This window comes from Bactrocera oleae, chromosome 6 (genome assembly GCF_042242935.1).
Source record: "Bactrocera oleae isolate idBacOlea1 chromosome 6, idBacOlea1, whole genome shotgun sequence".
Classification (NCBI taxonomy): Eukaryota; Metazoa; Arthropoda; class Insecta; order Diptera; family Tephritidae; genus Bactrocera; species Bactrocera oleae.
In genome coordinates, this window is record NC_091540.1 from 24,385,962 (window position 1) to 24,412,292 (window position 26,331).

General features: G+C 36.1%; 1 protein-coding gene across 1 annotated transcript; it reads left to right on the forward strand.

Annotated features, from left to right (window-relative positions):
- Positions 1-7,913: 7,913 nt before the first annotated feature.
- On the forward strand, positions 7,914-24,538 carry Alg11 (ALG11 alpha-1,2-mannosyltransferase). Its single transcript, XM_014242560.3, has 5 exons — positions 7,914-8,069; positions 8,130-8,322; positions 11,704-12,162; positions 18,561-19,237; positions 24,306-24,538. Exons 1-5 carry the CDS (start codon positions 8,056-8,058, stop codon positions 24,385-24,387), a joined length of 1,425 nt encoding a protein of 474 aa, XP_014098035.1. The 5' UTR covers positions 7,914-8,055; the 3' UTR covers positions 24,388-24,538.
- The last annotated feature ends 1,793 nt before the right edge of the window (positions 24,539-26,331 follow it).

Consider the following 26,331-nt stretch of genomic DNA (forward strand, 5'->3'; position numbering starts at 1 on the left):
GGTTGTGATGTGTCGGTCGATGAATGTTTCAACTTCATTTGTGTTGATGATTCCATCAGTTTCCAATTGTGGTGCGTCACTTAGCCAGTACATGCCGTGACAATGTGGTCATCTTCTATGCTGGAATTCAATTCTGTAATAGTAACGGACTACTACATGCTCTCCAAACAGTCCGTTTTGTAATAATTTTAGCATTTGGCGGCATCGATTGTCGAAATACCTGGAACATGTAACGGGATCTGTCCTTATCAGCCTCGCCTTTTCAGAGCTTGATAGAGCAGTAGCTACCCCTTCCGAAATATCTACTTTATCTACTAGTTTCTTCAATATGACCAACAGCTCAGGCCATTTTGTTTCTGCAGCAGACATTGTAATAAAAAATGTTGGCAAACCAAACTGACGGATCATTGCTAAAACTTTCTTCTTTTCAGCCTAGCAATGTGCAGGTGAGGATCGAAGTCCTTTGAGTACATGATAGCCGTCATCATGCTGGATAAGGTTGCTGACAAAAATTTCATCCCTCGCATTTGCAACAGTTATATTCCTTGATCCAGACTTTTTACGCAGGCAAATGGAAATTGCATTTTTAATGCGCTCTAACTCGTAGAACTTATACAGTAGCACGTCCACGCGCACACAACGTCGATCATAGCGTCGAATTTCAGAACGTTCAATTTTACTGTAAGTTGTTGTGGATGCCCTCTTCTTTCTGCAGTAAATTGTTGGATACGACAACTCCTGAGCATCGTCGTCGGTTGTAACGTCCCTGGGGCATCTACCTTGTCCTGGTGCCATTGCAATCGGTTCAATGGATCTATTTTCAACGGGTTCATTGTCCATTAAAGTCTCCTGAGCACCTGGATTTAAATCCTCGTCCATTTCAAGCGGTACATTTTCCTGACGGGCATTAAGAAGGTCTCTTACTTCTGCCTCATCTGCAGGATCCGCAATAAATGGCACAGTTTCCTCGTTTCCAACATTTGCTAGCCAATCACTGGATATTTGTATATTATGCTTGACGTAGAGCTCTGTACCCAGCAGATAGTTTAGTGCCTCCAAAATCTTTGCTGGTCGCACTGTCTCCGTCATTTTGCTCATATTCCAATCGACGTTTCAAGTGCACTTGAATAATATGGCTGTTGTCAAATCCTCGTGGCAGCATGGTGACTGTCTCTACAACAGAAATCGGAATATTCACCAATAAAATGGGATCCTCGGTGATATCAGTCTTTCCTCCAGACACGTTAAGGCCTGAAGGCATTCCGGAATATCTGGAAACTCCAATCATTCCGAGACAGATATTTGGTATCTTGCCATTCCTAACAATACGATAGCATGTGTTGCAAAAGTTGTACTTTTGGTTCGAAGACGGAAATTTTGATGACAGATAAAACACTTTTCTAGCATCTTCTGAGCGCGTGAATTTTGTTGAAGTCTGACGCTTTTCTAGTTTTTTCACTTGGTGAGGGAACCAAGTGCCACCGCAATACACTCATATTTCTGTGGGTCCTTTCTTTATCAACAATGCGTACATATCAAAGATATTGGCAGCTCGACGTTGACGTTCTTGTTCTTCGAGCTGTGCATCAGGAGAAAGTTCACGACGTCTTCTTATATTCCTCCTTATTTACCTTTCGCTTTCTAACTGACGATTTGCGGGATCCAATCTATGCAATTGTACTCTTTCCAACGTTGATTCCTGCACGTTTTCGAGTTGTTGCCTGATTTGCTGGCGGGTCACTCTTCTTTGAGAAGAATTTAAAATTTGCTCACGACGTCTTTTTATAGGATCTTCTCGACGACTCCTCCTCAATGCTGCATCTCGTTGCCTTTCTTCTTCTCTTATTATTGGATTCTGGCGCCGCACAGAACGTTCCATTGTGTCGCGCTCCTGCTCCGCTGTCCTATATTCAGGATTCATTCATCTGTTTGAATGTCCTACTGTGTCTCGCTCCTGCTCCGCTGCTCTGTATTCAGGATTCATTCGTCTAATTGAGTGTTCTGCGCTGTTGCGTTCCTGCTCTTCAGCTCTATATTCCGGATTCAAGCGCCCATTCGAATGTCCTACTGTGTCACGCTCCTGCTCCGCTGTCCTATATTCAGGATTCATTCGTCTGTTTGAGTGTTCCGCGGTGTTGCGCTTCTACTCCGCTGTCCTATATTCAGGATTCATTCGTCTGTTTGAATGTCCTACTTTGTCTCGCTTCTGCTCCGCTGCTCTGTATTCAGGATTCATTCATCTAATTGAGTGTTCTGCGGTGTTGCGTTCCTGCTCTTCAGCTCTATATTCCGGATTCAAGTGCCTGTTCGAATGTCCTACTGTCTCACGCTCCTGCTCCGCTGTCCTATATTCAGGATTCATTCGTCTGTTTGAGTGTTCCGCGGTGTTGCGTACCTGCTAATAAGCTCTATATTCCGGATTCTAGTGCCTGTTCGAATGTCCTACTGTGTCACGCTCCTGCTCCGCTGTCCTATATTCAGGATTCATTCGTCTGTTTGAGTGTTCCGCGGTGTTGCGTACCTGCTAATCAGCTCTATATTCCGGATTCTTGTGCCTGTTCGAATGTCCTACTGTGTCACGCTCCTGCTCCGCTGTCCTATATTCAGGATTCATTCGTCTGTTTGAGTGTTCCGCGGTGTTGCGTACCTGCTCATCAGCTCTATATTCCGAAATCAAACGTCTATTTGAATGACTGATTGTGTCACGCTCCTGTTCTGTAGCTCTGTGAAGTTGGTTCTGTCGTCTAGTGGAATATGCAAAACTGTCACGAGTTCTCTCCTCATTGCGGTACTCCAAATTTGAGCTGCGTAATTCTGCAATATAGTCGGCATTTTTCTGTCTATTACTTTCCAAATTTTGACTATATTGTCGTCGGCTTCAATTCAGAGCATTGCGACGCCTTTGTTCCTGCGATTGCCTAGATACTCTTGGCATTTTCAATAATTATTAAAAATATATTCTACAAATAAAAAATATACTAAAATATTAATAAATTAAGTAATACTAATATAATTAAAAGAATGCGTATTATTTAAAAAAGGATTTTTTTCGTTGATTTTAAAAGTGGTTTGCGTTGTTGAAAGTTTAAGCTGCTCGCGTAAACTGAAGTGATCCGATGTGTTGTGCTATATTTATTGAATATCTTTGAGCCCGACTTCACGTCTGTAAACTCTTTTGCCCTTTTTGGTGTCATCAAGCAACTCTCGTAGGAATATTAAGGCGTTAATTACAAAAGGTGCAAAACCTCTTTTTTACCTAGGTTATACTTTCTAACTGTTCTTGGAACTATGTTTATTTCCTACCTACTCTTCTACCTATATTTTGTTTTGTACCTACCCAGCAGTTAATTAGGGTTTTAAAACGGGATAATTATGTTTACATAGTTAGTTCTTTATTATTATTAATAAATAAGAATATATCTTGAAAAATTACGGATTTTTTTATTTTATGGGTAACTAAAAAATATTTTTGTTCCTTGCTCTTATATATATATTATATATTTTTAACATTATTTTCTACTTACCTTCATACAAAAATTCATTTAGATCGGTCAGTTTGTATTCATAACTATATACTATAGTGTCCGATCTGAACAATTTCTTCGCAGATTACATTTTTGCCTTAGACAATAACCTATGCCAAATTTCGTAAACATATCTCGTCAAATTATAAAATTTACCATGCAAGCACTTGATTCCGATCGTTCAGTTTGTATGGCAACTATATACTATAGTGATCCGATCTGAACAATTTCTTCGGAGATTACATTTTTGTCTTAGGCAATACCACATGCCAAATTTCCTTAACATATCTCGTCAAATGAAAAAATTTACCATGCAAGCACTTGATTCCGATCGTTCAGTTTGTATGGCAACTATATACTATAGTGATCCGATCTGAACAATATCTTCGAAGATTACATTTTTGTCTTAGGCAATACCACATGCCAAATTTCCTTAACATATCTCGTTACATGATAAAATTTTTCATGCAAGCACTTGATTTCGATCGTTCAGTTTGTATGGCAGCTATATACTATAGTGATCCGATCTATACAATTTCTTCGGAGATTACAGTTTTGCCTTAGAAAATAACTCGTGCCAAATTTCGTGAAGCACCTCGTCAAATAAAAAAGTTTCCCATACAAGTACTTAATGCCGATTGTTCAGTTTGTATGGCAGCTATATGCTATAGTGATCCGATATCGGCCGTTCCGACAAATGAGTAGCTTCTTAGTGAGAAAAGGACAGGTGCAAAGCTTGAAAACCGAGGGACTAGTTTGTATATATACAGACAGACGGACATGGCTAAATCAACTCAGCTCATCATACTGATCATTTATGTATATATTTTATAGGGTCTCCGACGTTTCCTTCTGGGTGTTACAAACTTCGTGGTAAAATGAATATACCCTGTTCAGGGTATAATTATAATACGATACATATTATTATTATCTGATATGATTAAATTATTCATAATTATATATTGTTATTAAGCCGATATAATATCTAGAAGAGTTATATATATACATTACTTACTTGTATTGATTAATATTATAATTTAGTGTTAGGAAATGGTCCAGCTACATCCTTGGCGATTCGCTTAAATGACGCACCAAAATTGTACAGCTTTATCTGGCTATCACTCCTAGATCTCGGCCCTTTAGCTGCAATGCACTCGGCACAATTGGTAATCCACTCCGTGACTGGTTGACGACAACCAACGCAATAAAATCTTTGTTTTAATTTATCCAAAGTTTTAGTAATTTCCATGTGTCCTCTACTTGGACCGTTGTGCCGCTCGTTAAGAACTTCGGGAATAGTTACTTTCGGAACAATCATCAGAGCTTGGAAGCTTTGCGATCTTAGCATTCCAGCCCAGCAAGACACCAACTTTAAAGTGTTCCATTGCGCCTCATAAGACTTTGCGACTTAGCTTTCTGCAGCTAATTTTGCTCTCGTTGGACTTTGTTCATCTTCATTTCATGTATTAACATTTAAAGTTTGAATATTCTTGCTGAAATTTTCGGATCCCAGTGTGATGTTGTTGTTATTAATCGGTCTTCTATAATGTGTTCTTTGACCTCAAGTGTCGAGCAATATCAGCACTCTAAACTACAGGGATGGCAGGACATGGCATCCGCATTTCCAACCTTTGCGATGTTCTATAGAGAAGTCGAAACTCTCAATCCACCGTGCCAACTGTCCTTCTGGGTTTCTAAATTGAAGAAGCCATTTTAATGCCACATGATCTGTCCATGCCCGAAATCGCTGGCCATAAAGGTACTTATGAAAATGTTTGATGAACTTTACTAACGCCAGTAATGCTCTCCGAGTTACACAATAATTTCTCTCTGACTTGCTTATTGATTGGCTGTAATACGCAACTACTTTTTCACGGCCATCAATGACTTGTGATATAACGGCTCCTACTGCAAACCCACTAGCATCCGTATCCAAAATGAACGCTGATCCTGGGACAGGGTAAGCTAACATTGGCGCAGTACTTAACCGTTTCTTCAGAGTTTGGAAAGCCACTTCCTGTTCTTTTTCTACGCTGATCTTTTTCGTGAGTTCATGGACGCTACTATCTACGTTGGCAAAATTTGGAACACTGCGTCGATATTAAGTACACTTACTCGAGCTCAGATTTAGACCAGCGCTAGTTATCCGTTGGAAAACCTCTTCCTAGTTCTGAAGGTGTGCATCGAAGATTTTACCTAACACGATGATATCCTCTTAGTATACCCAACAGGTCTTCCAGCGTAATCCTTTTAATACCTGGTCCATAAGTTTCTCAAAGGAAGCAGGAGCGTTACATAATCGAAAAGGCATTACGATAAATTGCCATATATCATCTCCAACGCTGAAAACCGGCTTTTCTTTGTCTTCTGCGTTTACCTCTACTTGCCCATAACCACTTTTCAAATCAAGTGTTGAGAACCATTTTGATCATGATAAGTCATTGATTCTAGGTAGTGGATAACTGTCTTTCTTCGTTACATCATTCAACCTTCTATAATCCACACACACACTTCTTCACAAGTACTACAGGAGCTCCATGGACTCGCTGATGGTTCGATTTCGCCGCTTTCGCTCATTTCACGTATGATCTGGCTTAGAACATCACGTTTTGCTAAAGGAACGCTTTAAAGAGTCTGGCGTATTGGTCTTGCATCACCTGTGTTAATAAAATGTTTCACCACTTTGGTTCTTCCTGGTTTGGTATCGTCTTTATCAAATATGGATAAGTATCTAAAAAGAGAAGTTGCTTCGGTACATGCGTTAATTTCGCTCGATATGTCGTTTTCGTCCATAGAATCTTCCTCAAGACCTATTTTGCAATTTATCACGGCCTCAATCTCTTGACACTGCCCTAATATAGCTCCTTTGAAAAGTTTGATTGGTAACTTGCACTCGAGAAATACTCTTACTGGAACACGTTTATCTTGTCTTGTCATAACCACGGTTTTGTCTATAACTTTGGTATAGATTCTTTTGTGGACTCAACAATCCACAACTTTTTTGGCCCATAGATATCTGCTGTCTCTCTGTAGTTATTACTCGTGTAACATTGTACTTATTATCGTATCCAAACATAAGTGGCACTTCCATATATGTATAGGTCATAATCCTGATCTCCATGTCAATTTTGAATCCTTGATTCGCCAGAAAGTCTACTCCAATTATGACTTCGTCGACGATATCTGAAATTATAAATTTGTGTAGCACGACTGCCTTTCCAATAACAATTTCAACTTGATTATTGGACTGGTTACAGTTGCGTGCAATGTGGCCACTTTTTCCGGAATTGAAGCATTTAACCACACCATCATTTTTATTACGCTCTGCTGTACATTTTTCCAGTGCTTTCTGCATGTTGTCAATTTGTTCAAGTAATTAGCTCACCGAGGTGTGTTCTTCAATTACCACTTTATGAGCTTTAAATGTTTGATTGCTAAGCAGAGATGCAGTTTCCCGTGTCAGAGCATACGAAACAGTTTTCCAAACGTCAATTTTGGGCATGCTATCGCAGCGAAGCGTTTAGTGTTATCTCGTATTCCATTGACGGAGGTCTAAATTTTCGAGTCCTCGATGTATTCCACCGATTTATGTGTATAAGCTATATGAGCTAACCTCTCAATCTTTGTACAACCTTCTGGGTGAACGATCCCTCGTACGCAAACGTTTCAGTTATTATTGTTATATGGGCCTTGAAAAACTCATAGAAACATTAACAAAAACATCTGGTAGCAGCAAATGCATAGCAAATGTTTGTACGGTTTGGCTACGCGACATTTAGAGCTTGTTGCATGGTTCATTTGTATGTTGGTATGGTAATCTCACATTTTATATAGAAAGAATTACCATAAATTTTTGTTCTATTTATTATAAAACATTCGTGGATTAATAGCCATTCTTATTTTACATAAAATCATATTCGAACTAAATTCTTTGCGGTTAACAGAAATATATATGAGAGCATCTTAATATTTATGTAAATATAAAAAAGTAACTCCATTTTTATTAGAATTAATTTATGTACATATTATTACATTAAATACCGCTAAATATTACTAAATATTCAAATTGAATATTTTTGAGTATCTTAATGTTCTTCTTATTTACAATTCTTTAAAATATTTTTCATATTCAATGCACACATATTTGCATATAACACACAAAAAATAGATAACGAAATTCAAATTTTCTTACATATTGTATATATTCATTTGTAACCGATCGCTTTTGCAGCCTTGAAAATAATTTCAAAATGAAAAGGAATGCTGTATGGCGTAGCAGCGAACTGTTACGAACATGAACACAGTGCGTTCCACCACGAGTACGAGCGGAACGGTCCGTTCATCTATTCTCGTCGTCCCCTCTCCATCAAATAAGTGGTGTGGCCGACAAAAGAGTCCGTGTGTAAACTGGCATTTAGGTAACAAATAATTAAAGAGTAGGGTATTGTATGTTTTGTAAGCTCCATTGGTACGATTTCCTTTGAAAGCTGACGTGTTTTTTAATATATTGTTATTTGATGTAATTAAAACAATGATTTCAATAATGTAGGTAAGGGGATAAAATAATATGCACGAATTTATATTAAGTTTATAATATTTGCGTAGATTTGGAATACTATTGTCGGTTTTGGCATTATTTGTCATATCTGTACTAACTCTCCGCAATTGGGTGTTTAGCTCCAAAAAAAAACTAAATGGGTCCTTTGAAGGTACTGTGAACATTGCATTTTTTCATCCATACTGTAATGCTGGAGGAGGTGGAGAGAGAGTCCTATGGTGTGCTGTTCGGGCCTTACAGGTAAGAAAATTTAAGTCGCCTTGAGTATACCATCCCACGATTTGAGGGTTAAAATTATGGTTGGATAGAGGAGATTCTTCAGATCAAGAATATATATAATTATAGCCGCCGAAAGCTTGAAGTTTTCGAGATATTTGAATATTAAGTTGAAAATTGACAAATTTCATTTTGCAATTTCTCGATTTATATTATTTTGACTTATTATTTGTCAACATGGAACCCATTTTTTTTGTGCATATAACGAAAATTGTGTAAAAAATTAAATGCTTATTTAAAGCAAATATGAAAATAAAATATATATATATATATATATATATATATACTAGCTTTTACCCGCGGCTTCGCTCGCATCGAATCTATCAAATAAATAACTGATATCATTATAGTAGATATGGATCCATATAAAGAATATATTTTATATATATTCCAATTCTTAGTTATGAAATTACGACGACGCGTGGTTCTTACTTCTGCATCATTAATTCTTCTTGCCTGCAATTGTTCTTGCGTTTCCGTTGCTCTTCTAGCTTCCTGCTGCTAAGCTTGTCTTTTCGAACGTACTCGTGCCTGATGAGAAGTTTCAGCTGCTCTCAAAACACGTTGTCGATCTGCTTGCTGTTGCCTTCTCAGCTCTGCTTGAACTTCACATTCTTTATTTCGTGTAACTTTAGCCTTACGCACCGGCGTAGAATTTCTTGACAGCGCCGATTTCCGCTTTTGAGGCATTTTTATATTTAATAAGAGTAACTAATAATATTTGTGTTATTTCTCTGATTTACGTTTTTTATACATTTATGTTTTCTTTCATTTTTAATTTTTTCGACAAACAATCATTTCTGCCAAACTTTGTTTTTTCAATTTCAAAATTTTCAAATATATTTTCCAAACATATATAATCTTCTAAAAATATTTTTGTAATAATCCTTAAAAAATTTATAAATTTTGTAATAAAAAGTATCCTATGTTCATTCTGACACCTCTAAGAGTATATGTACAAAATTTCATGATGATCTGTTAAGTAGTTTTTGCGTGAAAGCTTAACAAACAAACGGACTTTCGCATTTATAATATTAGTATAGATTATAATGAGTGCGTAATATAAAATGGGAAAACTTTAGTATAACGTCTCAGGCTTTCGGGGATAAAATGGGTATGGGTGGATAGAGGAGATCCTCCAGATTAAGAATATATAATATATATAGATATAGCCGCGGGAAACCTATAGTTTTCGAGATATTTGGGTTTAAAGTTCAAAATTTCGACTATTTAAAGTACGCATTTTTTCGATTTAAAATGAATTATACACTTATATTTTCCACTCTTATATTAACTAACACTTCACTAATTCGTTTGTACACATTTATTTTACATTATATAGTGCAAAAATAGTTTAATTCAATAATTAAATTATTGTTAAATTCTATTAATTCTGACAATAACAAAAGGGCTGCAAAATTTCAAATAACCAGTGTTGTCCTTGTCCTTATCGACATCTTTTGTAATTGAACTGAAAGAAATTAAAACAGATAATACCCCAAATACAGGAATCGAAAACCTAGAGAAATAAACTATTACAAAGCATTGATGTTAAGTATTATGTTATACCCTCTATGACAATATTACTTTTTTTGTAGAACTTCTTTTTGCGTTGGAGGCCTTCGGCCGCGCTTCAAAAAAAATAACCCTGATTGGTCCAACACCGGGTTGTATCAAAATATTTTTGGCGCAGAACTTCTTTTTGCGTTGTTTCCTGTATCTAGGGTACAATCTCTCTGTTTATTTTATTTTTCTTCGTTTACAAAATATATTAGTATGGCAACACTGGTGTTTTGACATTCACAATCATTTTGTTATTGTCAAAATTAATAAAATTGAAGAATGATTTAAATATTGGTATAAAGCTATTTTTAAGCATCTAATATAAAAAAAATTTCTAAAAACGAATTAGTCAAGTGTTAGTGGATATAAAAGTGAAAAATATAAGTGTATAATTCATTTTAAATCGTAAAAAACGTACTTTAAATAGTTGAAATTTTCAACTTTAAACGTAAATATCTCGAAAACTATAAGTTTCCCGCGGCTATATCTATAGCTTTCTTGATCTGGAGTATCTCATCTATTCGCCCGACCCTATAAAATAAAAGTTAACTATAAATCGAGAAATTGCATGATAAAATTTGTAAAATTTTCAACTTAAAATGCAAATAGCTCGAATACTATAAATTTTCGGCGGCTATAATTATTTATATTCTTGATCTGAAGAATCTCCTCTATCCGAAAGCCTTAGGCCGCCAATGCAGAAAGAAGTAGGACGCGAAACGTCCATCCCGGTGTTGGATTGCCCAGGGTTATTTTATTGAAGCGCGGCCTAAGGCCGCCAATACAAATAAGAAATCTAACCAAAAAAAAGTAATGTTAAAGAGGATATATCACTCTCTTTAAACTTCATTTTCTATAACGGATATTGTTACAACTAAACAAAGTACCGTTTCTTTTTTTGTCCGTTTTGTCATTGAATTGGTAAATATTGTGCATATAAGTTAATTTTGTACTGGGTTATTGGGTTTTTTATTTATTTTGATGGCTTTCATTCGTTTGGATATGGCAACACTTCTTATCTGTCAACATGGAACACATTTGTGCATATATAACGAAAATTGTGTAAAAATAAAATGCTTATTTAAAGCAAATATTAAAATAATTAATATAAAATAAATATGTAGAAACATTGTATTGAAGTGTAAGTAAAAATTAACTGTAAATCGAGAAATTGTAAGATAATATGTTCAACTTTAAATGCAAATATTTTGAAAATTTTAAGTTTCCGGCTATAATTATATATATTCTTTATCTGAAGAATCTCCTCTATCCAACCATACCCCTCTTAACCCTGAAATCGTGGGATAGTAAATTAAAGTTTCCCCTTTATTTTTTTTTTGTAAAAATTCGTTTTTTTTTAAATAAAAATAGAGTTATTGAAAAAATCGGCTTTCCGCTCGCGGATTTGTAATCTTCGCGTCAAAATAAGACGGTTATAAAAAATTATAATTTTCGCAGCCTGTTTCGTTGAGGGACCTAAATTATAACTTTAACTATTTTTCGCTTATTAATTAAAAAATTAAAATACGATATGACACTAATTTATAACAATCTTAACGCAGTATTTTCGGAACAATGCAATATATATCAATATGCCAATATGATAGATTTCTTAAAAAAGGCCAATGAGTGCGTTTTCATGTGGTTTTGTATTAAATATGTATAAATGTTTTATATACGAAATATTTCATGCACGTTTAGCATTTTTTATTTAATTGTTTTTTTTTCTCTAATAGTATGTGTAAAATCTTTCAATTAAAATTTTTGTATCTATGATTTTAGGCTAAATATGACAATATCAAAATTGTGATATACACAGGAGATATCGACAGTTCACCAAACAGCATTTTAAAAAAGGCACAAGGTACTTTCAACATAAATGTCGACGAACAAAATACAAGTTTTGTGTACTTAAAACGTCGAATGTTAGTCGAAGAGAAGTTGTATCCGTATTTTACGTTATTGGGCCAAAGTCTTGGATCACTTATTTTAGGTTTAGAGGCACTTTGCAAATTCCCCCCCGATATTTATATAGACACAACAGGATATTCTTTTACTTTGCCGTTGTTCCGTTATATTGGTGGCTGCAAAGTTGGATGTTATGTGCACTATCCTACAATAAGCGTGGATATGCTGCGGCGTGTTCAACAACGGGAGTATTGCCACAATAATCAAGCATATGTTGTTAGAAATCCATTCATTACATGGCTGAAAGTTATATACTATTGGGTCTTCGCTAAGGTTTGTATGATAAATGCTTATATATTATATAAGTGTATAAGATCAAAAAAATATTTAGTTTTGTTCACTGGTTGTTTGTAACACCTTAAACTAAAGGACTATGGAGTTATTTATACCTAAAACTAATCGAGATAGAAATAGAGTTATACATGTTGAGAATAATAATATCACTGGCAACGCTGCATGTCCCCTATTATAAATTAATAACGTCTGGCAACCCCTGACTAGAACTTCGCTTTTGTGTAATAGATAAATTCTTTACTTTGTCCTGAATTAATTGACCTCAAACAGGTTATGGGCCCAGTCACGTGTAAAAAAGAGTGCTTGTGAAATTGAATAATTCATCGGGAGAATATTCTGGAGTTTCTGGACACGCATGTACATATATCAAATCTTGTGAAAGTGAAATGTTCGTGCGCGATTATTCTGGACTTTCTGATCAAGTGATGCTTAAGATGAATTCGGGAATGTTCGCCATAGAAAAGCTAGACGATGACAATTATAGTGCATGGGCTACTCAAATGAAAAGCGTTTTGATACATACTGAACTATGGCCAGTTGTATGTGGTCACTTAACAAAAAGCGAAAATGGGAGCGAAGAACAAAATGCACAGTTCGACGCAAAAGAGGAGAAAGCGCTTGCAAGCATCATGCTGTGCATAAAGCCGTCACAAATAAATAATGTGAAGCAATGTAAAAGAGCGTTGGAAGCGTGGAACAAATTAAAGGAAATACATACGCCAAAAGGCCCCGCTCGTCGTATTAATTTGTTTAAACAATTGTTATATTTGAAAATGAGTGCAAATGATAGCATTGGAACGCATGTGAATAGTTTTTCCGATATAGTTGAAAAACTGCAAGAAATAGAGTTAACGGTTCCTGATGAAATACTAGCGATCATTTTGTTGTCAAGTTTAAATGACTCATTCGAGAACTTTGTTGTTGCCATCGAATCGCGTGATGTCTTGCCTAGTGTTAGTGCACTGAAACTCAAATTGCTTGAAGAAGGCGAAAGAAGGAAGGCATGTGATGAATACACAGAGAGAAGTGAGCAGAAAATATTTGCAGCTCGCACGGATAAACAGTCAAGCAAGTCAAACGGTTCTTCAAACACACAACAGAGAGGGAAATCGAATGTCACTTGTTGGTCGTGTTGTCGTCGCGGTCACATTGCCGCAAATTGTAAAGTGAAAGAGAAGTCGACTAAACCAGAAGAAGATAAGTCCGTAAAGAAAACAAATTTCACTGTATTGACTGTGGCTACGAATAATGAGCTAGCAAAAGAAATGTGGTGTTTGGATAGTGGTGCAACCGCCCACTTGTGTTGTGCTCGCTCGATGTTTATAGAATTTTATGAGCATAAAGAAAAAATAATGCTAGCTGGTAATAATTCTATTTGTGCGGAAGGTCGTGGTACTGTGCGCTTGTATTGGCGCAAGCGATCTTTTGATTTGATCGACGTGTTGTACGTGAAAGAACTGCAGTGCAATTTTATGTCTGTCGCGAAAGCCAACAAAAATGGACTTAAAGTAATATTTGAAAACAATGAAGCGAGATTAATGGACAGACATGAAGTCTTGTTAAAAGCACAAAATAGAAACGGGCTGTATATATTTAAAAACGAAATAAAAAAGTGTTTTGTGTCGCAGCCTATAAGAGCGCAAATGGAAAAATGGCACAATCGGTTCGGTCACCTGAACTACACGAGTTTACAAAAGATGGCAAAAATGGCATGGTGTTCGGCTTGGATGCAAACATGAGTTTTGATATAAAAGAACATGTGTGTGAAACATGTGCAAAATGTAAGATTTGCGAAAAGCAATTCGGTAAAAGATCAGAGAATAGGTCTGCGGACATTCTTGACCTGGTGCACACTGACATTTGTGGGCCAATGAATAAGACCTCCATTGGCGGTGCACGGTATTTTGCGACATTTATAGACGATAAAACGCGCTATGTGTCTGTGTGTTTCTTAAAGACAAGAGACGAAATATTTGTTAAATTTAAACAGTTTAAGGTATTTGCCGAGACACAGACTGGAATGAAGATTAAATCAATAAGAAGCGACCACGGCCGAGAGTATATCAGTGAGAAATTTTTGCAGTTTTTTGGTGAGTAATGGCATAGAACGGCAACTAACTGTTCCCTACACTCCCCAGCAAAATGGTGTGGCAGAGCGTGCCAATTGAACATTGGTGGAGATGGCACGGAGCATGTTAGTTCATGCGTCTGTTGACGAGATGTTTTGGGCAGAGGCTATTAATACGGCTGCCTATCTGCGAAATCGATCTGAGACGTCAACGTTGCCTGCAGTGACGCCGTACGAGGCATGGTCGGGCAAGAAGCCGTCGGTATCTCACCTAAGAGTGTTTGGCGCGAGGGCGATTGTACTGGATAAAACTCACCGGAAGAAGTTCAAACCAAAAGGTGTTGAATACATGTTGGTCGGATACTCCGAGACTGCGAAGGCGTATCGTTTTCACAACCTTGAAAAGCAAACGATTATTGATGCTAGAGATGTCATATTCCTAGAAGATGACTTGGTAAAACATGGCAGCAAGGGAGCCGCAAACGTTGCTGATGTGAAACTAGCTGAACTTCAAGACCAGTCAGCGTGTGACGCGGTTGATCTGCAGTTTGATGACTTTGTGGCAGATAAGGTGAATCCTGCTAGAGAAGCTGTGGCCACTGAAGAAAGCCATGACAATGAAACTGAGGGAGTAGCAGAAGAAACCGACGACAACAATCAAGAAAGCCGTAAGAGAGGCCCAGGGCGACCTAAAAATCTATATACTGGTCGACCTGGACGGCCACGTAAACAATACAACGTGGTGAATGTCATAGCTGCCGATGACATTCAGGTGCCAAATACAGTCAACGAGGCGTTGGGCACGGCGCAGGCTAAGGAATGGAGAGATTTGATACAGAAGGAGATTGACTCGCTGCGTGCCAACAATACATGGTCATTGGAAGAGCTACCTAAAGGTGAAAAGCTGATTGGCTGCAAATGGGTTTTTGCTGTGAAGAGAGATCACTTGGGGAAAGTGGAGCGATTCAAATCCCGGTTGGTTGCAAAGGGTTGCGCTCAAAGTTTTGGCATTAATTACAATGAAACATTTTCTCCTGTTGCACGTTATTCATCAATAAGGATGGTGATAGCCCTGGCTGTTGAGTACAAGATGTACATGCATCAGATGGACGTGGCGTCCGCGTATCTGAATAGCGAGCTTACAGATGTGGTATATGTGAAGCAACCGGAAGGGTTTGTGGATAAGAGCTATCCTGAGCGCGTGTTGAAGTTACACAAGTCATTGTACGGTCTCAAACAAAGCGGCCGTATCTGGAACGAGAAGCTGGACGAGGTGCTTCAAGGAGTTGGCTTTGTTCCTTGCGTTAGTGAACCCTGCATATATACACGAAAGGTTCGAAATAACTTCACTATTATTGTCGTATACGTTGACGACCTAATAGTGGCGAGTTCGAACAAACAAGAACTGAACAACGTGAAGGCGCTTGTATCTGGCGCATTTGATGTGCTCGACGGCTGCGTTCTGAAACATTTCCTGGGTATGGAAATCGAGCGCGATGGTGAGCTTGGCAGTATCCATATTGGCCACAAACAGTTTATTGAAAGTCTTCTCAATGAGTACGGTATGCAGAACTGTAAGGCGAACGCGTTACCATTGGAAGCAGGCTTTCAAGAAAAATGTAACGAAGAAAGCTGCCAACGGGTCAACCAAAAGGCGTATCAGTCATTGATTGGTTCACTGATGTATCTGGCGATGACAACCCGGCCAGATATCCTACATTCCGTAACGAAGCTTGCACAACGGAATGTCGACCCGCACAAGAAGCATGAAGTGGGTGCCAAACGAATATTGCGATATTTGAAGGGCACCAGAGAGCTGAAGTTACACTACCAAAGCAATGGTCAGCCCATCCATGGTTATGTCGACGCGGATAGCAGTGATCGGAAGTCCTTTAGTGGCTGGTCCTTCTTCGCTGTAGGTGCTGCATTTGCTTGGGAGTCCAAGAAGCAATCGGTCGTGGCACTGAGTACTACGGAGGCGGAATATGTGGCGCTTTCGTCAGCAGTTAAAGAAGCGTCGTATATTACGAAACTTGTTAATGAAATGGGTTTCGGCGATGTCCCGGCAGTGAAGATATACAGCGACAACCAGAGCGCTCTGAGCCTTGCAAAGAACTCCAAATTTCATGCGCGTAGTAAGCACATAGACATTGGGCATCATCATATAAGAGATTTGTACAAGAATAAGAAAATTGAAATCGAGTATGTACCAACGGAAAGTATGATTTCAGATGTACTAACTAAAAATTTGTGTAAGGTTAAACATTTTAAATTTGTTAGTAAGATGGGATTGCATTGAATATGTTTATTTTTAGTTTGAGTTTGTAAAGTTAGACATGCAGCTTTGAGAAGGAGTGTTGAGAATAATAATATCACTGGCAACACTGCATATCCCCTATTATAAAATAATAACGTCTGGCAACCCCTGACTAGAACTTCGCTTTTGTGTAATAGATAAATTCTTTACTTTGTCCTGAATGAATTGACCTCAAACAATACATATATAAGTGATCAGGATGACGAGACTGTCTGTCCGCCAGTCTGACCGTGCAAGTTGTAACTTGAGTAAAAATTAAGAAATCTTGATGAAACTTGGTACACATGTTCACTTGCGAAGACGTAAGGACAAGTTCGTAGAAGAGCGTAATCGAATTCTGGCGTCTTCGGCGCAGTTCTTGTTAAAAAAACTTATTCAACATCTGTAAATAATGGTGCCCATTGACAGTTACTGTTACACCGTTTTCTTCAAAGAAGTACGGTCCGACGATACACCTTGGTGAAACTACGCACGAAACAGTCAAGGGTGTTGTGGAATCCAAGACAGATTTGCGTAGATTGTAAACCAATTCTGATTCTCAATGGTGTTACAGAATCTGGTTGTTTTTCGTTTTTACGAACATATGCAAAACCAATATTCGAATCAGCTGTTTACTATTGTGACAAAACCTGCAAATTAATGAATTTGGAAGCGTTTGATAAATTTGAAGTTCGAATAAAGTCTACTTAAGTTTACAATGAGTTCCACTATTTTAGCTTTTATTTTATTGGAAGAAAAAAGCAACGAAAAAATTAAAAGGAAGATATTAAAAAATCACAGTAATTCACCTGATGCACCAGGGGAGTCGCATGTGAAATTTGGCTTGCATTTACTTGTACAAACATACATACATGCTTACTTTTCAGATTTATATCACATTATCATCTGAATAAAGATGCAGTTGGTTGTTAAATTAAGTTTATTACGTTTCCTTTTAAAATATCTAGTGTTTTTCCATAAACTCTATAATTATGACATTTTGTGTTTTATTCTTATGTTTTCCCCTATAGAAGTAACGATAAATTAAATAGTAACAATAATATAAATTCTTTTCTTAACTTACAAATCAAATCTGTCGGCGACTATCCTCTTCCTTTGTTTCTGATTACAAACTCGATGAAATTGGTTTCCGTGACTCCCAAAACCGATACAATTTCTTTTTCGAACGTCAAACCAATAATATCTGACGTCATGACACCTCATATTTTTTTAAATTAATTAAATATTTTTATTACTTGTTACAGTTATGTTTAGATCAAAATGGGCCTCATCAGACATAAACAGGCAGTTTATCTAGTTATTGTCTTTTTCGGTCATATCAATAATTTTTTGAAAAAATTCCAGGCATATAGGCAGATCTACAGGACTAAACCGGCTTGTTATTTGAACTTTGTACAGAAACAGGTTTAGGTCATCATGAATTACCCGTTGTAACCGTCTGCTAACTCCAAGTTGCGCTGATAAGTTGCGAGTCCAAACTTTTTGATTTGCCTGAATTGATGTTGCAACAGCCGCGATTGTTTCTTAAACACGAACATACGGATCTTGATGTTACGGTTTTGTGATACCTTCAGATTTGGCAAACATGTTCACCAACCTCTTAATGGTCCATCCACTCGGGGGAGTGCCGCCAAAATCTTGTCGGTATTCCCTTTGGGCGGAAATGACGGACTGCAAAGCACGGTAGCGCGCACTATCCAAACCCTCTTTTCGGTATTCCAAGCATTCATTTTTAAAAAATTTAAATAATAACTTACCAGAAAAAAAGAAGTCGATTACTCACACAGAAAAAAAATTTTTCCGGTTGATTTTTGTAGCACGATTCAACCTGTAATTGAAGTTATCATATTTATTAAGAGTATTTACTTTGACCAAAGCTTTATTTATATATTTATAACATGAGTAGTATAACATAAATACAACCGTAATTCTATTTTGCCCGTACTTACTTATAATCAAAATTATACATAAGAATTATTTTTTCGTGTCTAGCTTTACAGCTGGGTTGGCCAATGTTCTGATACTATCATGGTTAACTCTACATGGACTGAAAATCATATCCGCGATTTATGGGGTGTGCCATTTAAAACTCATCGTGTGTACCCGCCCTGCGAAGTTAAGAATATTCAAAAGCTGAAACACCATGAAAATACAGATAATATTTTAATTTTATCTATTGGTCAATTCCGACCGGAAAAAGATCATCCATTACAATTGCAAGCAATGTATGAACTACGAACTATTTTATCAAGAAATGAAGATCTATGGAACAAGGTAAAACTTGTCATTGTCGGCTCATGTCGAAATGAAAGCGATTATGAACGTCTTAAGAATATGCAAGACTTGGCAAAGCATCTGTCACTTGAAAACTCAGTAGAATTCCAAGTTAACGTTAATTTTCAAGATCTTCTGCAATTATATCAAAAAGCAGGAATTGGAATTCATACAATGTGGAATGAACACTTTGGAATCGGAGTTGTTGAATGCATGGCTGCTGGTATGATAATGGTTGCTCACCGATCAGGAGGTCCTTTATTAGATATTATCGAGACGTCTGAAGGAAGTCAAAATGGATATTTAGCAGTTTCCGCTATTGAATACGCTAATTGCATTTTAAGCATTATATATAACTCGAATGAAATTAATGACACCATTAGAAATGCAGCGAGGTAAGTGAAATCGTCTAAAATAATGGGTTAATCTTAATTGTATATAATCTGCGTTTTATAACTTTTTCTTACTATTTAAGAATAATGTAATTGTAATTGTAATATCAACAAATACGGTTTCATTTTATTTTTTAACTCTTCACTCTTAATATTTTCTGATAAAAATATATCAGAATTATGTATATGATGTACCAACATTTCTTCATAAATTAAGATACAAGACTCTAATTTGGTGCCAGGAATCGAAGTATGCAGTGGAATCTGTAGCTCCGCCCCCTAATATATATGTTTTAAATACATTTTCCCACAAATCACTAAGTCTATATCAACCAAACTTGTTGACAAGTCAAGCTTTTCCTCATATAATATAAAAATTGTTATAATCAGATGTGATTATTATCCATCATATAAAGTCTCATATGCCTAAAAGTCTCATATGAATCGGTATAAAAACTAGAAAATGGGCGTAGCACCGCCCACCTCTCAGCGAAATCATATTATATATCTCAGGAGCTACTCGACCAAATTTGGTGCATAACATTATTCATTATTAGGTTACATTGTGCAAATGAGCTTACAATCACGCCTACTTCTATTATATCACAAAAGGTCTGGTCTTTAGCTAATTATAGGGGATACCCTGTATATAAAGACCTGAAATCAATGTTCTCACACGGAATTAAGCACGTCGAAACCAAATGATTAACATTCCTGGTAGGACCAAACGCGTAAAACCAAACGCTGCAAACTTTTTTAGGTAAAAAATGAGCGAACTAAATATTTGTATATTGAATGCTAACAGTGTTAACCAGCACAAGTTGGAGATTATTAGATTTCTACATGAAAAAAAATTTAGATGTAATGTTATTGCGGAAACACATCTACCAAATAAGAACAATTTTTTTATCACTGATTTTAGACTCTATGCTACAAATCGCCCTGATGAAAAGGCACATGCTGGAACAGCAGTACTAGTTAGAATTCAATAAGGACACCATGTTTTAGAATCTGATGCTACAGCCTATAACAATGGTTTTAAAAAATCGCGTTAGTGACTTATACAGTGCCACATATACGTATAAACGCACTCTTAGTTTTAATTTTGCTAACTTCTCTCTTACTTTGCATTGCACTAATTACAACAAATTCTCTCTCATATTGTTTGTTAAACTAACGGAAATTCGTATTGAGTGCAAACCCCCACTTTTGTTGTTGTTATATTTAAATCGTTGCATTTTAAATCAAATAGCAAAAACAGGCACATATTCGTTTAAACGCATCTGATTAGAGAAGCCGACAACGTGTTTGTGATTAAAAATAAAAAAAAGTTTTTTCAATTAAATTGAAGATTGGGAAGTTTTCGTTTATTAAAGTTCAAAAAAGTTGTTATAATATTTTTTTTTAAGGTTTTATTAAAATGCCAAAAGGCAGTTACTTAAACGACAGTGAAAAGGTTCAAATCAACCTGTACCACAAAGAAGGTTACTCAAATCGAGAGCCCACAAAACATTTTTTGAACTCCACTCCAATAAAGGAGAAGTTGGATTTACCGGTGACAACAAGGCACATTGCACACATTTTACGCATGTCACCTAACGTAAAATGGAAAAAACCGGTGTGCAAGCCTGTATTGAAAAAGTTCAACCTGGATGGTCCAGACTCGTACAGTTGTTTCTGACATGACTTGTGTAACAATGACGTCCGTATGTCAAAGAGAAACTTTGGTGGTGGCAGCGTTATGGTGTGGGCTGCTTTCTCATCGAGAGGAAAAGCAAAAATTTGCTTTGTGCCGCCCAAAATGAACTCAAAAATATACACAGAATTGTTGGACGACGCTCTCATTTCATTTTTGGAAGATAAAATGGATGAAGATAGCATTTTTCAACAAGATAACGCTGCCATCCACGTCTCTAAAGAGTCTCTGAAATGGTTTGAAGAGCACAACATCTCTCTTATGAAATGGCCTGCATGCAGTCCTGATTTGAATCCAGTGGAGAACCTTTGGGGGCACATGTCGCGAAAAATCTACGCGCAAAAAGCTCAAGGACACCTCTTTAAAACAACACTTGAGCTCAAATTGGCTATTAAGGAGGCTTGGGAAGATTTGGACCGGACGCTGCTGCAAAATTTAGTGGACTCGATGCCAAACCGTATTTTTGAGGTTGTAAATAAAAATGGAGGACCAATAAATTATTAAAAATTAAATAAATGTAGCCTTATTAAAAATTAAGTTAAGATTTAAATATAACAATAACAAAAGTGGGGGTTTGCACTCAATACGAATTTCCGTTAGTTTAACAAACAATATGAGAGAGAATTTTTTGTAATTAGTGCAATGCAAAGAAATTGAGAATTTAGCAAAATTAAAACTAAGAGTGCGTTTATACGTATATGTGGCACTGTATCTAACGGCTATAGACTGTATGCTTATTAAAAGATTTTTTGTTAGATCATTAGGAAATAATTTCAAACAGGTGGTGATAACAATGCAAAGCATATATATTGGGGCTCACGTCTAATTAATCCTAAGAAAAGACAGTTGTATTACATCATTATGAATAGGCGCAATAATCTTGACATAATATCTCCTGGTAAGCTGACATACTAGTCCAGTGGTCGAAACAAAATACCAGATTTAATTAATTTTTCTGTAATTAAAAATACACATATATAGATTCCTTATAACCGCTGATATATCTTCTGATCATTGCCCTGTGCTAATAAAAATATAAAATATATATCAGTAGTCACATTAATATTGATTACAGAATAAACTCAAAAAGAGATATTGACCAAAGCATAAGCGACTTTAATGAAATAATAACTAAATCAGCTGTCTCAGCAACACCAAACAATACGCTGCAATTGAAGGATGCAGTATGTAAACTAAGAAAAGCGCTTAAGTGCGAGAAAGAATATAGTACTGAAAATTAGAGAAGGAAATGAAGCCCTAATTCAACCAAGAATCAAAACTCCCTTTGGAAATCACAAAAACACTTTAAGCCACCGATAGATTCCAACATGCCTATAAGAGACGTGAGTGGTAATTGGGCTCGAAATGAAGAGGAAAAGGCAACTTGCTTCGCAAACCACCTAGAGAAGGTATTTCAGCCTAACTGTCCAAAACACGACTTTAAGCTGCCAACTTTGCCCAACACTGCTACCCAGTCGCTCTTGTCAATCAACTTTCAACTTTAAAAATTAAAAATATTATAAAAGAGATAAATCCAAAAAATTAATCAGGACACGATAAAATTACTCAAAAAATTTGAATGGAGCTATTAAATACTGCTGTAGTTATGCTCTCCTTACTTTTTAATGCAATTTTCAATTTTGGATATTTTCCAAATTCATGGAAAAAGTCGCAGATCATCATGATAGATAAACCCAGGAGCCTCCTACTCTGCCTTTCCAAAATATTTGTAAAAGTGTTACTATCAAATATGTCTCCTTTCCTCCATGAAAATAATACAATTCCAACGCACCAATTCGAGTTTCGTGCAAAATATGGCACTATAGAGCAAGTTAATAGAATCACTAACGAATTTAGAAGAGCATGCGAGTACAGAGTGTATTGTTGAGCAATACTCCTTGATGTAGCTCAAGCAAAGTAGTAAATTTACTGTTAAAATAGTTAATTTTATATCAAATGAACGACCGATAAGCGCTGGTGAACCATTGAGGAGTGTGCTAGGCCCAACCCTATATATCATACCTTCTGCTCAAATATAAACGAGACTGGCTCAATAACGGTTAATTATTCTTCAATATTTATTTTATCCCCTTCAAAATAGTCACCATTAGAGGCGATACACATATGCCACCTTTTTTTCCAATCTTCATAACACTTCTGGTAGGCCGCTTTAGGTATGGCTTTCAGTTCCTTCTTCGAATTCTCTTTTATGACTTCAATCGACTGAAAATGCTTTCCACGAATTTGAGTTTAGGGAAAAGAAAAAAGTAACACGGTGCCATGTCGGGTGAATACGGTGCTTGCGGAACAATATTTACGTTGTTTTTGGTCAAATAATCGCGTACAAGACGAGACGTATGAGCTGGATTTTGGAACAAGTCGAGCAGACACACGTCTCATGCCCAAAACATCGTGAATAATGCTATGAGCGGATCCATTTGATATGTTGAGCTCACTAGCTATCTCTCTTTCAGTCACATGACGATTTTCCAACACAATTTTCTTTACTTTTTCGACGTTTTCTTCGTTTATTGACGTTGCTGGACGACGAACATGGGGCAAGTTCTCCAGCGATGTACGGCCGTCCTTGAACGACTTATACAAATCAAAAATACGTGCACGTGATAGGCAAGACTGCCCATATGCCTTCTGCAACATTTTCATTGCGTCCGTCGCACTTATTCCATTGGAATAACAAAATTTCAAACAAACTTTCTTTGCTCAACGTTAATTTCCATAGTAAAATTCGAAAAAACACACTCGAGGTTGACTTGTTTATAGTGCTGTGAAAAAAAAACTATGTGACAGATCGCGCTCAAATTTGACATGTAAACATATAACAGTCCTGCCAGCCTAAGCAAAAGGTATGGCCATATGTCATGTCCTTGTCGAGTTATGGATAAAGTCTCGTTTATATTTGAGCAGAAGGTATATACAACATACATTCCAACTGGTAATAATGTATTGACATCGACTTTTGCGGACGGCACCGATTTGGATGTATGGTATCCAACTGTTGCGTACGACCTGTGTAATTAATAACGGGTTCACCGCACATTGGTACATTTGCAATGAAAATATTCACAAAGATCTTGGTATTGCTATGATACAGAAAGAAGTAGAGGACAGTAGAAAGAGCTATGAGCTTAAACTCTGAACCATCCAAATCCATTAGATGCCTTGCTAAATTCCTGTAATCAAACTCACTTAAAAAGAAAAGATATACCAACCTTCTAAGGAGCAACGTTTCACCAAACAGTCTCAACTACAACCTTAAGCTTGTCTAGGTTCAAATAGATTTAAGTTTTCAGATTCAAAAAATTTAGATTTAAAAAAATATATATGTATGTGTAATGTATGTAATATGTGTTTTAGATCATCAGTGGAAAGATTTTCCGAAGAAGAGTTCGAAGTCAACTTCCTTCGTGCAGTGGTCCCATTATTTAACGAATCATGAAGTGCATTCCTGACTTGCTATAAAATCAAATAGATGCGACGGCTAAAGGGCTTATCTTGAACTGATTGTTTTTACATAATTTTGTAAGATAAGTGTATTGTGATTTATCTCCTTATCGGAAAAAATTAAATCAAAGCTATATTAATTTAAATACATATTTTTATAATGCATTGAATAGTTTAATACAAGTAAGTATGTTCAGTTTTGCTACTGACTGGAAAAAGTAAATTATATGATATAACAATGTTTTTTGTTTTACTTGTTTAAAAATTAAAAATAAATAATTTTAGCACGAAATGGATTATATATTTTATACTCTCGCAACATGTTGCAACCGAACACACTAGTCAGCACAAGTATTTTGACGATATAAAAATCGTTATTTTTTTTGTTTAACTTTAAAATGAATTTTAAAAACTTCTTGTAAGTTTGTTTCAACTAATACAACTTTCGAAATCAACAATTAAATAATATGTCATAAAAACTTAAAAAGATGTATTAGTAATTTCATGTGTTGACATATGTAAGTATATTATACTAAGAATACAAAGTTTTAACTTAACAAAAATACAGAAATGAAGAATTTAATAAAATATATAAGTCCTTTGGCTGCATTAACTTGTTGACACGGTACTGAATGCAAAAAATTTTAAAGAATCTCGAGAGTTCTCTTCCTAAATGTTCTCAGAAACTGTTTCTTCCCCAATAACCCTATATATATTTTACCTTTATTTCAGCCTTATTACCTGTGGCAATCTTGCGAAATAGCTGAATTTTGCTCAAACGAACTTTCATTTGTCCATAGAACGCTTCTTAAGAGCCCCTTTGGCTTGTTCAGACGTTCCTTTGTGAAGAACCGTCTTTTAAGCTTGTTTTTTCTTTGATATGCACTACAACTCCTTAGCACGATAAGGTAAGTATAACCCTATCGTGGTGAAAACCCCTAGCTTCTGCCAGGATAGAGGGAATATCGAGGGTGAAGAGTCATTTTGATGGGTGGTATGAACGCCCAAGTTGGCCACCACAACACGGGTTTTCACCCTACAAGACGGGTAAAAGTTAGCTAACTGGTTACTGATTAGATTAACAGTAATTATTACATTATTTATCCGATATGTTACTTTTGTTCTAGCCTCGTGGAAAAAAAGTAACGTATTTCTCCTCTTTCACTACATGTCGATGTGATTATCTTATTCGCCCTCTTTCATTGCTTTTGCGCTAATACTACATATATTATACTGCTCTATGGTACTTTGCCAAGTATTTTGGAAAACTATCTGTTATTCTTTGGTTATTAGCCTCCTTTTCATTGGCTATTTGTTAAGTTAGCCATCTGTTACTAAAAATAATTTACTTGGTTATTGCTATGGTTACGTATAAGTTACAGAAAACTGGTTTATAAGTTATTTGTTTGATTAGCCATTGGTTACTGAAAACTGGTTGATCGGTTACTTCGTCAGTTTCTATGGAATATTTGTTTGGCTATTCATTAGTTACCACTGCCTTATTTTTCCTTATAAATAAAACTATTGAAATTCTCGTTTTATTTATTTAATTTTTTTTTTCAATTTACATGTTTATACATTATGGTTCATTTCTTCTTTATACTTTTCAAACTTTTCGTAATTGTTTTAGATTAGCTTTTAGTTATTAGCATTTATACATGTATATATGTATGTAAGTATATATATTACAAACTAAATTTTCTTTACAATAATATTTTTCGCTAGGTAGGTAGGTAGGTTTTTTTATTAAAAATCTTATATATGGTTTATAGATAGTCAATATTGAACTTAAACTTTTATAGTGTACAATAATAGTTACATTAATTTACTAATTGTTAATATTCGCATATTAGGTACATACATGTACCCTAATTAAACAATATCAATATCACCATTTTAGATTTTAAATTATAAGATTTAAGTTGCCTATTAGTATTAA

Bases quoted from the DNA above. Each gene is read 5' to 3' on its own strand.
- Alg11 (XM_014242560.3), top strand. The intron at 8,323-11,703 runs GTAAGAAAATTT...CTATGATTTTAG, and splicing joins GTGCTGTTCGGGCCTTACAG to GCTAAATATGACAATATCAA. The intron at 19,238-24,305 runs GTAAGTGAAATC...TATGTGTTTTAG, and splicing joins ACCATTAGAAATGCAGCGAG to ATCATCAGTGGAAAGATTTT.